At 43.4% G+C, this 15,609-nt stretch overlaps 1 protein-coding gene across 10 annotated transcripts in view; it reads right to left on the reverse strand.

Moving 5' to 3' along the window:
- Positions 1–13,299, reverse strand: part of LOC147634908 (dolichyl-diphosphooligosaccharide--protein glycosyltransferase subunit 2-like) — a 62,660-nt gene extending 49,361 nt beyond the window's left edge. For 5 of the 10 annotated variants that reach the window (XR_015266816.1, XR_015266815.1, XM_086804152.1 and 2 more), the window contains exons 1-5: positions 12,924–13,248; positions 11,489–11,672; positions 11,314–11,403; positions 11,130–11,189; positions 10,963–11,032 (exon numbers count right to left, since the gene is read on the reverse strand). Coding sequence is in view for 6 of the 10 variants with exons in the window: in XM_086804152.1 (XP_086660278.1) it covers positions 10,963–11,032; positions 11,130–11,189; positions 11,314–11,403; positions 11,489–11,672; positions 12,924–13,165 (646 nt within the window). In the remaining 4 variants the exon portion in view is untranslated. Of the gene's footprint in view, positions 1–10,962; positions 11,033–11,129; positions 11,190–11,313; positions 11,404–11,488; positions 11,673–11,789; positions 11,970–12,923 lie in introns of those variants that run through there. The other 5 variants (XR_015266818.1, XR_015266817.1, XM_086804151.1 and 2 more) reach the window with 2 other exon arrangements.
- Positions 13,300–15,609: the final 2,310 nt, after the last annotated feature.

Consider the following 15,609-nt stretch of genomic DNA (forward strand, 5'->3'; position numbering starts at 1 on the left):
CTCTCTCTCCTCAAGGCTCAAGAGTCAAGCGGCAAGCCATCTTCAACCATGGCATCCTCCTCACGTGCCGGGGCTTCTCGTAGAAGGACAACGGGATGGACATGGTGGGAGGAGGTAAACTACACCACATCCGTTCATGGAGGCGGTTCTCGGCCATGGGTATGCAAGCTTTGCCCGTACCGGCGAACGGGTGACGCCGACAAAGTGCGAGCCCACCTCTTGCATGAGAGTGGGCATGAGGTGAGGTTTTGCACGAATGTCACGCCCGAGAAGAGACGGGAACTTCTTGACAAGCTTAGCGTCTACGAAGCGGTCGAAGCGACAAGAAGAGACGGGAACTTCTTGACAAGCTTAGCGTCTACGAAGCGGTCGAAGCGACAAGCCTCTTGGTGGGAGCGTGTGAAGACCACAGATGCTATGGTGAGGCCCATAGTCCACCTGTTGAGGATTGTAGACGCTATGCAGCCATGCATAGGCAAGGTCTACGAGGCCATGGATCGCATGATAGAGAAGTTGAAAGACTTCGTGCCTGACAAAGACAGATACGAGGAGATCCATGCCTTGTGTCTAGGAAGGTGGAATTCCTACTACTCTCCATTGCATGCAGCAGCTTATGTGGTGGACCCAGAATTCCAAGGCAACAAGCAGGAGAGCGATCGGGAGGTGAGCGCTGGATGGAGGATCATCTTGGATCGTCTTGTGCCTGATGCATCGGTTAGGCGCAAGATCAGGGACCAGCTTTCGATGTACAGGTCGTTTCATGGCTCCTATGGCTGTCATGATGCACAGGTTGACCGCTCCAAAGTTGGTGCTGCTCTATGGTGGGAGGACTTTGGTTCAGATGGACCGGAGCTGCAGCAGCTTGCCATCCGCATACTTAGCCAGGCCGTCATGCAAGCTTTGCCCTTATAGGCGAGTGGGTGGTACTGACAAAGTAATTTTTAAGTGTCGTTCCTACCCCCGTCCCCGTTCCCTACATATGGCCGTCCCCGTCCTATCCTCGTCCCCGTCCCCCGTTACCGTCCCCCGTCCCTTGTGACTATGCACTCTGCACTCAGTGCATGGTGACAAACTGGCTCATCATCAGCAGTGCAGCATTTGTACATTATTAGAACCAAGTAGGATGATATTTGTCGTACGCGATGACCCCATTGTACATCCTCAGTCCAGGATAAGTCAGGCACGAGCTACTTAGGTCATTCCTCAGCCTTAGCGGGTCAGTCAGTCAGTCAAGTCCCTTAACCCACTTGGAGAGAATCATTCATGCATGTAGAGTCGGTAGAAGCTTAGGGTTTGCATCATCAGAAAGCACTCTGCATCCTGCATAGTATGCATTCATATGCCTGTGCATCATTTAGAACATCCCAAAAGCCTTAGGGAATTTACTAGGATTTATCTGGTATTTTTTCCATATTTTATGGTATTTATTTAGCATTTATTATCATTTATAAACATAAACTTTATTAAATAAATGACCAGCCAACTTGACCAGCCCCTAGTTAGTATAAATAGGCTTGCATAGGGCTTAGACATTCATTCAATCTTTAGTGAGCTAGGCACCTTCCTCCTCAGCACTAGGAGCATTCCCCGCCTTCAGCCTAGACTGGTTCCTGCCCTTCTAGAGTTTGTGTTGTGCTTCAGCCCTTCTTGTAGTCCATTCAGCCTACAGCAGCTCCACGGTTCAGGCGCAACCATCTTTGCCTAACGCACAGTTCAGACCTTCAGCCATCTGCGCAGCCCTTAGGCGCCTGCATACAGCACACAGCCAGCCCCAGGACAGCAGATTACAGTCTGCGTTTGAGCACATAATACCACCAGCAGCCATTCAGTCCCCTCCAGGCCTGCATTTGCAGATCTAAAACAGTACAGCAGTGCGTTTTAGTCTACAGTCTGCGTTTTCAGTCCAACATCAGTTCTACAACAGTATTCTGCCTTCTGTGAATCATCCATACATGCAACAGTCATCTAGTAAAGGTAACATATCATTCATAAGCATTTACAGCATAGTTACATAGCTTAGAACAGTCCACAGCAGTTCTTGCTCAGCCTCAGGTGTGCAGCCCTTCCTCATGCCCTTGGGAAGAGTGCATAGGCTCGAGATCAGTTCATCGAGGTGTTTCTACAGCCGTGTGCAGTTCAGCCAAGCTTCTGATCCTCTGAGATCTTGCGTTTGGCTTATCTACAGTCCACAGTCATTCTCTCTAAAGTAATAAAGCAAATACTATCTCGTTATCGGGATAGGGGGCCCTTCAGTGGGTAATTTGGGACCCAATCTGGTGTACAGTTCTCATATATCTCTCTCCTCGATACTCCGGATTTAGCCCCAATAGTTTGTTATTAGAAATTTAAAGCATGTTCCTATAATATGAGCATTGAGGATGTCTATCTTGTTTTCTTTCAAAGACGGGAATTGGAGTACATGGGCCTTACTCCATACCAAGAAGAGAAATAGATTGTCCACAATAGAGTTGGAGAGGTTAGTCTTTTGCCACTGCAATCTACGATTGCTTGAGCAAAAGGACTACCCCATAGAGCCCCGCCAAGTCAACCCAAAGAAGATAGACATCACAAAGTGCAATGAGGTACCTGATATTCCACAGGAGGAGAGGGATATATACACCATGCTCTATGAGGAAATTAGTGCTCCATCTCGTGGCACATGATCTCAAGCAGGAGCTTCAACTAGTGCCAGACTGCCAGTACTTCGCATGCACCTCCACCTAACGAGGATGCATTTCAAGAGACTTCTGGGAGTGGCACTAGTAGTGAGGATCACGCTGATGATATTGAGCCTACAGATGAGAATATGGATCTCGCTGAGGGTCAAGACGATGATGAGTCTTGACTCTTGAGTCTTTTGTTGTAGGAATCAAGACTCAGGATATAGGGTTCCATTTACAGTTTGACTCGTGTTATTTACATTTATCTTTACTCTAGTCTCTTCATGAATCATGTGACATGGTTTATCATTGATGACTCCAGAGTGCAAGGATTTCATTTACATGATTCATATGTAATCCCGTTTGAGTCATTATTCGTCTATGCTTCTGCTATAATCATTGTTGTCTATTGAATGTTCATTTATGCTTTTCTATACAATGATGAATCATGATCAATCTGTGTTTGCTATGTATCACGTATGAGTCATGACATGAGTCATATTCTGTATATGTATAAATTTCCACAGTTATTTTCCAGTCCGAACAAAACCTGTTTCTTACATTGTACGAAACTCCTACAAAACCTATTAAACACGTTTTATACCTCCCATTTCAGAAACGCTTGGCAACTAAAGGCTTTTGGCCTGTAGAAAATCCCTCCATGACCTGTTTAGCATGCCTATTAAATAGGCGCCTTCTTGCCCATTGTGTTGGCTGCCTTGGGTATGCTGTCCAAGCTGCCTAGGCTGGCTGCCTTGCTGGACTGGCTGCCCAGGCCATTGGGCTGGCCGACCTGGCCCCTAGCCCTTCTAGCCCTGGCCGCCTTGCTGCCCAAGCCCTCCAAGCCTGGCCGACAGCATGCCCAACCATCATGTGGCCGTTGGGCTTGGCCATGGGCCTCCTTGGCCCTTAGGGTGGCTTACAAGGCCTACCCCTTTTGTCTGCAAGGGTATTAACCCTTTTTTGGGGTGGCCCACAGGGCCTCCCTTCCATCTACATGCAACTACATGCTATTCTACTCAGATGCATGGTAGCTAGCTACAAGCCGAACACCTGGAACACTTGCCATCATTCCAGAGAGTGACTCGTAGTATGGACAAGCACTGCTTCATATGCGGGACTTGCACACCTAACCAAGACCATGTATGAGACTTGTACACCTCACCTTGGATGCCTAGAGTGGAACCATCGCTGACTTGTCCCGGACTTGTACTCACAAAGGACCATTTTCCACTCCAAGTGTCGCACCTGCTTGCACAAGATATGTCCACATGGCATCCAAGTGCAAGAAGCATGTGACATCCCCTTCTGCTTAACTTGACAGAGCTACAAAGCCTCCAAATAGTCTGTCAATATGTAACTATTTGGCCCTCCTAGCTCTATTTCACATAATGAAATCCATGCCCAAACACTAGACATGTGGAAGAAGACAAGGGGACAGGGTCCATAAGGATTGATTAAGAAAAGCACCATTCTTGGTCAAAAAGCAAGAAAAAGTAAAAAGTCAAACAAGGTTGACCACGAGCCAAGGGCACCATTGGAAAGAGGAGACTAAGCTGGACCAAAAAACTGAAAGCCGCTTTCTCAAAAAAAGCAGCTCTAGGGCCAAAAAGCAAGGCCCTGAAGTCGTAAAAGCACAAATCAAGAACTTTGGCTATTATTAATAATATTTAATAAAAAGACAAAAGCAAAGCAAAAGCATTACTTTTTGGCAAAAAGCAAGGCTTCCCCAAGTATAAAAGAAGCATCAGCCTCACTTGAGCATCAAGTTGAAGAAGAACCTCTACATCGCATTGCCATCTTCGTTCAAGCGTGGAGATTATCTTCTTCATCATCATCTATGAACCAAATCATGGAGCTTTTCATCGCTACCCAAAAGAGCACCATTGGAAAGAGGAGACTAAGTTGGACCAAAAAACTAAAAGCCGCTTTCTCAAAAAAAGCAGCTCTAGGGCCAAAAAGCAAGGCCCTGAAGCCGTAAAAGCACAAATCAAGAACTTTGGCTATTATTAATAATATTTAATAAAAAGACAAAAGCAAAGCAAAAGCATTACTTTTTGGCAAAAAGCAAGGCTTCCCCAAGTATCAAAGAAGCATCAGCCTCACTTGAGCATCAAGTTGAAGAAGAACCTCTTCATCGCATTGCCATCTTCGTTCAAGCGTGGAGATTATCTTCTTCATCATCATCTATGAACCAAATCATGGAGTTTTTCATCGCTACCCGCTGATTTCAGAGCGCCTCTAGCAACTGCAGTGCCACGTCACCATCTTTCCATGCAACTATATGGATCCGTACAACTGTATGGACTGTATGGACAGAAAAATTCAAAAACCCTAAAACTGTTCAAAAAACCGTAAAAATTGCTTTTTGGAGGTTTATCGCCCGAAAACCATTAAAATAGGTTTTATATCAGTTTTCTTGCCAGAAAGAGCTTCTCTAGGGTTTTCATCATCGACAAGGCTATAGGAATTGTGGAGATTATTCATGGGATGAGCGAGTGGATTTAGAGCTTGGACATGGAACTTGGGCATAGAGCTTGGACATGGAACATGAAGCTTGGACATGGATGATGGAAGCTTGAACTTGAGCATAGACATGAAGAACTTGGACAGAGAGCTTGGACATGAAGCTTGGACATGAAAACATGGAACACAGAGCTTAGACATGGAGCTTGAATTTTGGACTGGGATTTGGACTTGGACTTGGACTTGGATTTGGATTCATTGGACTTGGGATCCATTGATTTGGATATTGGATCTAGTACTAGCCCGGTGAGAGAGACTTGTGGGTCATCCCCGTGGTGTGCTCAGCATCAGAGATCTTGTGCATCGACATCGTCATCAACTTGGATATCCTACATCGACATATTTGTTTGTTTTGTATTCATTGATTGTATTGATCCTGGCCAGCATGCTCGTGAATTGTTCCTAAATAAATTCTTGAAAGGGGACGGGGCCTATTTCCCGCTCAATGTGGTGTACTGTGCAAGATCCCCATTCCCTTTTCTCTCTCCCCTGTCTCTTTATATTTTTATCTCTTGGACACGTGGTTGAGTTTGTCATTGCACGCCCCGCTGGGCTTACACAATAATACCGAAAAATCTTGAAAAAGGTCTTGTCAAGCCACACCGCTTCATGTGTCTCTCAATCTTGAAACTTCGAGAGGAACTGTCTTTCTTTTCAGCCGAAGCTATGCTTGAAACGACGTAGAAGAATGTGTTCTGGAACCATAACTTCAGCTTCGTTCAATATGTCTGGTTACTATTCATCATGGACATCAGAGAGAGGAGGTCCAATATAAGGCTTCAACCAACTGAAATGGAACACATCATGCATGGTCCAACTGGGTGGTACCTTCAGTTTCATGGAAACCTCATTGATCTTCTTTAAAACGGGAAAGGGTCTGAAGCTCCGAAACGACAACTTTGAGCATCACTTGCCCACGTGTTTCAACCTTTGCTCCATTATCTTGATATAAACCCAATCTCCTTCCGAAAAGATCACATCTCTTTTGTCCTTGTTCACCTGTCGAGTGTAGGCCTCATGCGCTTGCCAATCTTTCACAGACTCCAAGATCTCCTAGTAAGACTCCGTCCATCTGCTCCCTTCAAGCACTGAGGACAACATACTGATCAACAAAGACTAGAACAGTCTTCCAAATGCTGCCTCGTATGGAGTCCTGTCAATAGTAGTGCAACTATCTCTATAATAGTCTCTATAACAGTTGGTTTCTTGACAGTGTGCTTCTAAGCACATAACTCAAAAAGAGTCATTCAAAATAGCTTGAACTTGTTGGAGAATGCACAGGGGGAAGCATAAACAAGACAAGACAAAGAGTAGAGAGAGCTTGTGGAGAAGATCACCTTTTATATTAGCTCGAAGCTTTACAATGGCAATTGACCAGCAAGAGAATGTTGAACTACTCGTGCAAGGGAATGGATGAAATAGTGAGAAATGGGGAAACTCCTTATATAGTGCATGAATGACCCGGCCGACTGCATTAAAGCAGGCCGACCAGCTCACGACCCATAAATAGAGGAGAAAATACATAGAATACCAAATAAATGATACAATCCCCAAACACTGAGATACGTAAATTCTAACACTCCCTCTGCAGCTCAAAGTGTGCAAGAGTCAGAAGAAGATAAGCCGATGAAGATGCAACCATGGACCCTCCAACACCGCGAATACTAGAATCACCTTGGAGAGAGCATCCAACAACATGTTTCCTCGAAACAAAATGCCACCACGAACAGCAAGGAACTTTGCTTGGCCACGAAATTCCCACACAAGTGTGGTGAACTCCAAGAATAGATGATGAGCTGCTGGACACACCGTACCCATAATCCCCAATAGTTGACGGAAAACACATCATGTTCCAAAAGCCTCGAACAATGAACTCAGAACAGATCCAATTCATAATCTCTGCTATACAAAAGATAACCATGTCCTACCAGATGTCTAATACTTGGAACTCCGAATCACAATCCCCATGCACCAATAAGTGGAGTTGTAATCAGCCCCCTCTCCTACCCACAAGCCTCCTTTGGCTGGAAGCACATGGGGGAAAACTACGTGTACTAGAGAAGTACACCATCTGGGTTCTCCCAAGCCGGAAGCGCCCTGGGAACCCTAGAAGTGGTACTAGAATCTCTATCACTATCCTGTGTCGTGTCTTTGCCTTTTCTCTGAAATGAAGCCTTGCCCTTGGTCTTGTCCTTCTTGGACAAACAATCCTTGGATAGATGTCCTCTTTTCCCGCAAGAGAAGTAGCGACTCCGACCTTTCTTCTGAACTGAGGAAACTGCCTGGTCAGAACTGTTGACTAACACCTTCAACTTACCCTATGAAACGAGAACGAACTCTTCCTCCAAAAGTAGGGACCTAAGATCATCAAAATCCAACTGAGTGGATGTGACCTGGCAATGCAACGATCGAGAAATCACGTCATAGTCCGGAGGAAGCTTGGTGAGAATAAGTGCAGCCAGCTAAATAGAGGACAAAGCAACACCCATAGCCAATAATTGGTCATGGATAACCTTGGCCTTCATGAGGAACGACTCCATGGAACTGCCTTCAGGAAATAACAAACCATAGAGCTGCCCTTGCAAGGTAACTGCCCTCATCAACGAATCTCGAGCAAAGAGATCCTCCAATTTAGACCATACCTGATGAGCACTGGTGAGAGTTTGCATTGTCGGTGAGACCTCCTATGTGATGGTCCGCACAAGCATAGAATGCGCCTTCGAGTCTCGATTCTCCCAGTCTTGTAATTCCGCAACAAATTCATCCTCCTGATCCTGAGTCCACCTCCTAGAGTTTTGAGGATGCTCGGGCTTCCTCTCAGTGCCCTAAACAATATCCCACAAACCCTTGTGGATGAACCAGATCCGCATCTGAAGCTTCCAATGGGCATAGTTGGGTCCTTTCAACTTGTCATCCTTGTTCGTACAAGAGGGAGTCATATCTACAGCAACAAGAAACACAGATCTCAGCCCTCGAAGACTTCTCTCAAGTGCTTTCCAACGAAGCGAGGCTCCAGAACCAATAACCCCCCTCTCAAACCTAAGAGAGACGGCAACAAAACAATCCAAGAAACCACCGGGAACCTCCTACCGGAAGGGTAGGGACTCTAGAGGAAGAAGGAGATGTACAGCCACTTGTTGGCAACTCCACATGCAAGAAACTCACCAAGAACTGATGCCGGACCAAAAAACACAGCCAAAAACTCCAACACTTGCCTTTGTAGAAGAAATTGCAGCCAAGAACCTGGACGGCTTGCCTCTGTGTAGGAGAAAGCGCAGTCAAGAGACTGGCTGGCAGCAAGAAGAGGGCTGGCTGGACCAAAAAACGCAACAGATTATGGAAACGTAGCCACTATTTGGGACTGATCTGCAGCCAGGAGGAGCTAGGGCAGAAAATGCAAGGCACAGATAGAAGGCGGGCAGATTTGCAGAAGATGGAGCAGCCTGAATCTAAGCAAGCGATACCATGTTGGAGAATGCACAGGCGGAAGCATAAACAAGACAAGAGAGGGAGTAGAGAGAGCTAGTGGACAAGATCACCTTTTATATTAGCTTGAAGCTTTACAATGCCAATTGGCCAGCAAGAGAATGTTGAACTTGTGCAAGGGAATGGATGAAATAGTGAGAAATGGGGGAACTCCTTATATAGTGCATGAATGACCTGACCGACTACACTAAAGCAGGACGACCAGCTCACGACCCATAAATAGAGGAGAAAATACATAAAATACCAAATAAATGGTACGACCTCAAAACACTGAGATGCATAAATTCTAACATAACTAAAGGTAAATATCGTTCCCACTTACCTTGCCGGTCGTAAACATAACACTTCCGCAGGTCATTCACCAATTGATTGTAAATCTCCATATGGTTGTCCGTCTGTGGGTGGAATGCACTAGAAAAGTTCAACTTAGTCCCAAAGTTATCAAATAATGCCCTCTAGAAATGATTAGTAAACTTGGTATCTCGATCTGACACAATGGTCCTAAGTATGCCACCTATGGGTTACCAATGCCAAATAAACATCCTAGCAACATCCTCAACAGTCACATTGCCCTACAAGGAATAAGCATAACAAATTTGCTAAAACGATCGACAATCATAAAACATTGAGTATTATGCTTACCCGGACTGGGAGACAGGTTCGTCACAAAATCCATCGAAATGTCTTGAAAAGGTCCTTCGGGAATGGGTAAAGGTTGTAACAACCCTATCTTCTTCCCACAAGGAGCTTTCACCTTTTGACAAACCAAACATTGTTGCACATGAGTGAACACGTATCGCCTCATTCTTGGCCAATAAAACTGCCGCTCTAACTTCTCGAGAGTCAAGTTCATGCCCCTATGACCACCGGTGACAACATCATGGGCATCGTGGAGAAGCGTTGCTTGGAACTATTTCAACACGCAAAGTCGACCTTGGTAGAAAAGCCAACCATCGCATATCAAGAAATGGCATAGTCCTGTGGCCGTCCAATGCATGTTCCCACTGCGTACCAAATTCCACAAAATCCGCGTACTTGTGCTTCATGTCATCTAGTCCGACACCAACAAATCCATGTGGACTGGATGTGGGACACGGTTCCTTTCTTACTCAAGGCATCGGCCACTAGGTTGGCCTTGTCCGAAAGGTTCTCGATCATTTCACCAAATTGTCGGAAGATCTAGCTCCAACAGTGTTGACGGTCACTATAGTTTGCGCTTGGCATCGTCTGAAGCCAACACAACGCTTGGTGATCTCTGCGAACCTCAAAGTTGTGCCCATAAAGGAAATGTTTACAATGCTTCGTGGAGTATATTACCGCGAGGAAATCCCGGTCATAAACCAAGTAGTTCTTCTCTATAGGAATCAACTTACAAGATATGTAAGCTACTAGATGTCCATTCTGTTGTTGCAAGACCGCTTCCGATAGCGATGTTACTCGCATCAGTGATCAATTGAAATGGATCATCCCAAGAGACTAATACTAAACAAGGAGCTTCAAATAATGCAACCTTGAGGTTCTTAAAAGCCTGCAAACCCCGAGGAGTCATCTTGATCTTTTGCCTCCAAGTCTTGACACCTTTAAACAGATCAGTCAGAGCTATCGAAACATTAGAAAACTTGTCAATATGGGTGGAATATGCCTAGCAAATACCCACAAACGACCTAACATCATATGTTGTTTCCGGAATCTCCCAGTTCAGGATCTCCACCACTTTTACTGGGTCCAATCAGATGCTTTCGGCACTGAGAAGAAATCCTCAGCAATCACATTGCCTCGTATAAATAAAACTCCAATTTCTTCTCATTGACATAAAGCTCGTTGCTTTCCCCAGCGACTGCATCACTTTAATACACACCCTATCACTACTTTCATCAACCTTTGTTTGACAACATCCATCTGCATCAGATTGATGATGGCCGGTTGGCTTTGTTTTTTCACTGTTTTTAACTTGTATCATCCTAGGAAGTTTTCCCTTGCCTAGAGGGCTTCCTTTTTAATATAGTAAAGAAAACGGTGCTTTTACAAAAACAAAAAAATATGCGTGTGTGTGTGTGTTGTTGTTTTGGGGGCAGGGCGGGTATACATATGCATTTGTATGTGTATGTGTGCATACCTACACACACATACATATGTATGTCCGTGTATTAGAACCTACCTTGTCCCCGAAATCAGAGATTTGCTATTGTTTAGGATACAAGCTTCATAGCTGAGGCATGCAAAGGTGTCGTCAGCATATCCTTAACATGTTACACTACATTTCTTGATTATGCTTGGAAAAAAACCTTACCAGCTGCCTTAGCACTTGATCCATCGTCATTCATGCTATACTTCCAAGTACCATCCTCTTGGCCCAATACCTAAGGCATGCCCCAAGATGGAGGCACAGAAATTGGAGAAAAATTAAGTTTTAAGACAATGTCTCCTTGCAACTTATACAAATAATTTCAAAAATACCTTGATAGTATCGAAAATATAAACTGCATTCTCCAAAACCAGGTCATCTTTGATCCGATTCTGCTTGCAAAAAAAACATCCAAACGGGATAAAATTAAGAATACAAAATAGGGCTTTTATTTCAATTTTTAAAAAGCACCCTTGACAATGAAAAATAATCTTGGTTGAATCTGAGGCAATCAACCTTCATAATCGTAAGTGCTCCAATGGAGAAGCGAAAATCCAACAAGGTATAACTGCTGCTTAGAGACAACAGCAAATTTGAGATTGTGATCTGCAATCAATCTAAACAATCAGCGGCAAAATCGCATATATGTCACTATAAGCAAATAGTCATTTTAAAATAAAAAAACACCTGCCTTGATGTCAGCCTCCACCAATGGGCATTGCAACACCTCCCCTATTTTGGCGGCATAGAAAACATCTCTTAACGAAGAGCTAGAAGTGATCAAAACTTCAGCAATCTGACTACATGTGGACGGTTCTTCACGTTTAATTCCGACAATTTGCAAGGACCTCAAAACTTGGTACTTCTCCTCCAAACTGTTAAAATGCCCAAAAAAACAGAGGGATTTGGCATAAGCCTAAACCAAATAATTTACATAATAAAAACAAGTAATAATTGGACCTTAATCCTTCAAGCCGTTAATGAAATGTTACCAGTTCGAAAGCCAAAGCCATGAACCCTGCCAACTTTTTTAGTCGAGGGGAGAAAGTCTTGCAAGAGATCCTTTGTAAAAGGGTACCACTCAATCTTTTAAAACAAGCCCCACCAAGTCTCGGATCATCCCTAGAAACAAGGGTTCTTTTCTCTCTCTTTTTTAAAGGGGAGAAGGGGATCTGGAGGGTTCCATGACCAAAAACAATTGGAAATAAACACACGTGTAAGTTCCAGATCGGACCAGAGAAAGGTGATCCCTCCCTGATTGAGCAATAAAACACGCACGTCAAGCGACCAATGCAACCAAGGTCCAAACCTACCAATGGGTATGAGTCAGTCCCACAGTAGACGGAAGAAAGACCTACCCCATTGAAAACTAGAGAGTCGAAAACCCCTCCAGAACATGAATGTATCCAGAAGTGTAGAGACTTTTCCAACACCCTCCTACAACATTGAAAGTCAAACCCAACCAAAGCATATTGATGAAAATGCAATTGGCAATTAGGATGGCGGTAACAAATTTAAGTAGAAATCCACTCTGCCCCAAAATCCAGAAATCAAACCCCGCTAAGCACATGGATGCCTAAACAGCAGCCATTGGTTGTGCCATAGCCAATGATCTTCCATGTGCTGAACAAAACCCCCCAATGGATGCCTTAGAAGCAGCCATTGAGTGTGATTGTTCCCAAATACCCAATAATCTTCCATGTTTGTTTAGAGCCAATCGCCAGTTGTTCATCCGACATGCTAAAACAGCGGATGGTCCAGCCATGCTCATATACTTCATAAGAGATCGTCCAGAGCTGAGATTGAAAGCTTCAAATCCATTTTTAACCTAGTTAATCAGGCCCTTACAGAATAGGGGGGAAATGACGCACCCAACAATAACATGAAAACCAAAGATTTTTGGACAATTCATTGCATGCACAGTACTCATGGTGACAAGTAAATCAAAGAATCTTAGTGCCAGATGGACAGCCATGACTTAAAGGACATCCTAGAGAGTGCCAAATGAAAGACAATGATCTCACAACTTCATTGCCAGAAGGACGGCCAAGATCTTACTTCAATTTAGGACCCAAGCTTGAGAACAAGAGAAATAATGGCGTTTCTCAGAACAAATCCAATCTTACCTGCTAACAGTGTCCTGTGAATCAATGAGGAATTGTGCGGCGGTAGCCATGTCTTTCTCTGAGAAGGCATGGGGGATCGCAGCAGCTATGGAGGCAAGGCAGCACGCCATAGCCAGAAGGAGAAGAGGCAGCAGCCCTGATGTGCCCATTGTGGACAAAGTAAATAATGAGCGTCTTGTGGAGCTGCAACAACTCTCTGTTCCATGCTTAATTTCAAATAGATCGAGGTGAAACTTACCCATGTTGTTGAAGCCCCCCTGTCGCCGCGCTAAAGAGTGCTAAAACCTTAATGAGGGTCTAAGTCCGGCTATTTTAGTTTTTGTGTAGGTGGTATAAATTTATTGGGTCTTCTTGTAGGTGCTTGGGTCTTTTGTTTGGGTGGTATTCTCACGTTGTTTCATCCTTTAAAAAATGGGAGTTGTCCGGGGAAGGGAGATGGATGGGAGTTGGATATGGAGACTCCCTAAGTCCTGACTATGAAATTGGGTGGGGAAAGATCGCTCCTAAATGGCGAGATGATTTTCCCTTTTTCCCCAATATTTTGGCGGTCAAGGGTAGTGTGTACAGCCCCTAAATAGTATTCGTTACAATCGAATTTTTTTAAAAAAAAACCTCATCAAAATGAATTCAACAAAGATTGAAATTACCTGGGCATCAATTTTGTTGTAAGTGATTGATCAAAGCCTTGCTTTGCCTTTTCTCACCTCATTTAGTGATTGTACTTATTACGTGGTGCTTAACTATCCAAGAATGTAACTAGAATGCTTGGGCAGCGATTCTGTTGTTGCAAGTGATGGGGATCTTGATGCGATCAGCTTTAAAAGGTATAGGAGAGTTACCAAGAAATCTAGATAGCCCCTTGAGCAGAATCATGCTAAGCTATACATCTTTTGTAAACTTGTGACGCAATTTTGAACTATGAAAGTATTTTATATAGTTTACCAATGTCGTGTCCTTTCCATGACCTTTTTCTTTCTTTCCTCCTGCTTGAAGAAGAAATTTATTGTATTCAACACTTAGCTGCCAGATGAACATGTAAGGCAGTATTACAAATATCATAAAAATAAGTAAAACCTATTGAATTACAAGGTAGTGTTTGTAATATCATAAAACAAGTAAAACCTATTGAATTGTTCTTATAAGGTTTTTGAATTACCTTTTGATTTTCATCTAAAACTAAGATATCATCCTTTCATGAGTCAATTGAGCTCTTTTCTCGGCAATCCTTGTCATCTATACGAGTCGTTTTCAACAAACCTAGGGGCACTCTAGTCTTATATTCCAAGACGCTTTTGAATTTAAGTAAACTCCTCCTCTGATGGAAGATCCTCTTTATAGCATTTGGCCTTAGCAAAGCACAACTCTAATGCATTCTTGGGACCAAAATACTCATACAACACATCCTCAATTTGAGCAAACTCATACGCATCATGCTGAACAAATCCCTCATTATCTCTATAGGCATTTACAATAGGCACAAGTGTGTAGTCTTCCTTGATGTTAAACATGATTTGTAAGTCATGCAACAACACATACTCTTTACTCCCAGCCTAAAAAGATGGGAGTACAAGAACAGCAAGATCACTCTCCACTTTTGCAGCATTGTCATCTTGCAAAGCTCTCTGGACTGTGCTATGTCTAATCTCCTTAATATTTAGAGATGCACTTAGCTTCATTTCTTCCTCTAGGGTAATCTCCTCCTTAGCATCACTTCCATATGTTTCCTCTTACTCTCCTCCCATGCTCTGGCTTTCAATCTCCAACTGAGTTTCTGATTCTTCCTCCCCAATCACTATATATACAAGTAGCAAGCAAGGCCAACACTCCTCTGTAATAACCTGCATTTCCTTGCATGCCAAGGATATTTTTTAATAATAAGCTTTACTTCATCTAGAAAATTGGCATATTTCTTGTTGATCCTTTGCTTGCTATTGTATTATGTTGAAAGATCTAAAAGATCTGAAATATGTATAAAGGTTCTTCCACTTATAGTCAAGATGTCGTTGAAAACAAGCCTATCAAACTCATTGAGGTCTTCTATATAGTAATCCCTTGTGTTTTTTTGAGAATGTCCTCAAATTTGAAACATGGGTTAAACATAGGTAGAAACTCCTTCAATTGATGTATCCTGGACCTTCTTACCACCATGAATTTTAGCCAAGCCACTAGATTTATTTAACCTTTTAGAGGTCTTCTGCCCTTTTAAATCTTTATTCTCCCACATTGAAAAGATTCTATTCTCCCTTATTTTATTTTGTTGATTTGGAAGTGCACCTGTGCCAAGCTCACCACTAGGAGTGATGATGTCAGTCTCCTCATTGTCATTTGAAGAATTAGAAATCTTCTCACTTGACAAATTGTTGTTTTTATGAGATGTCCTCTCACTGAGAGCTTCTAGACATATAAGTTCTTTTAACTTCTCTGTGTTTCCCTCCTTTCCTATGAGAGTCGAATGCAAAAGACCTTGGATCCTCTTGGGGGGTGACCTCTAAGATAGCAACATTAGAGGCTACACTAGTCGGAGTCAAGAAAGGTCAGGTCCTAAGCTTACTAAATAGATTGTCATATATTTCCAAGGCACAAGTGAGTTGCAAAGTTGGTGCATTGCATCAACAACAAAGTTGATGCACCCTATCAACGTTTTCACACAAACTTGATGTTATGCATGCACAACATCAAAAGTTGA

This window comes from Cibotium barometz, chromosome 10 (assembly GCF_041138505.1).
Source record: "Cibotium barometz isolate CiBa-2024 chromosome 10, ASM4113850v1, whole genome shotgun sequence".
Lineage (NCBI taxonomy): Eukaryota > Viridiplantae > Streptophyta > Polypodiopsida > Cyatheales > Cibotiaceae > Cibotium > Cibotium barometz.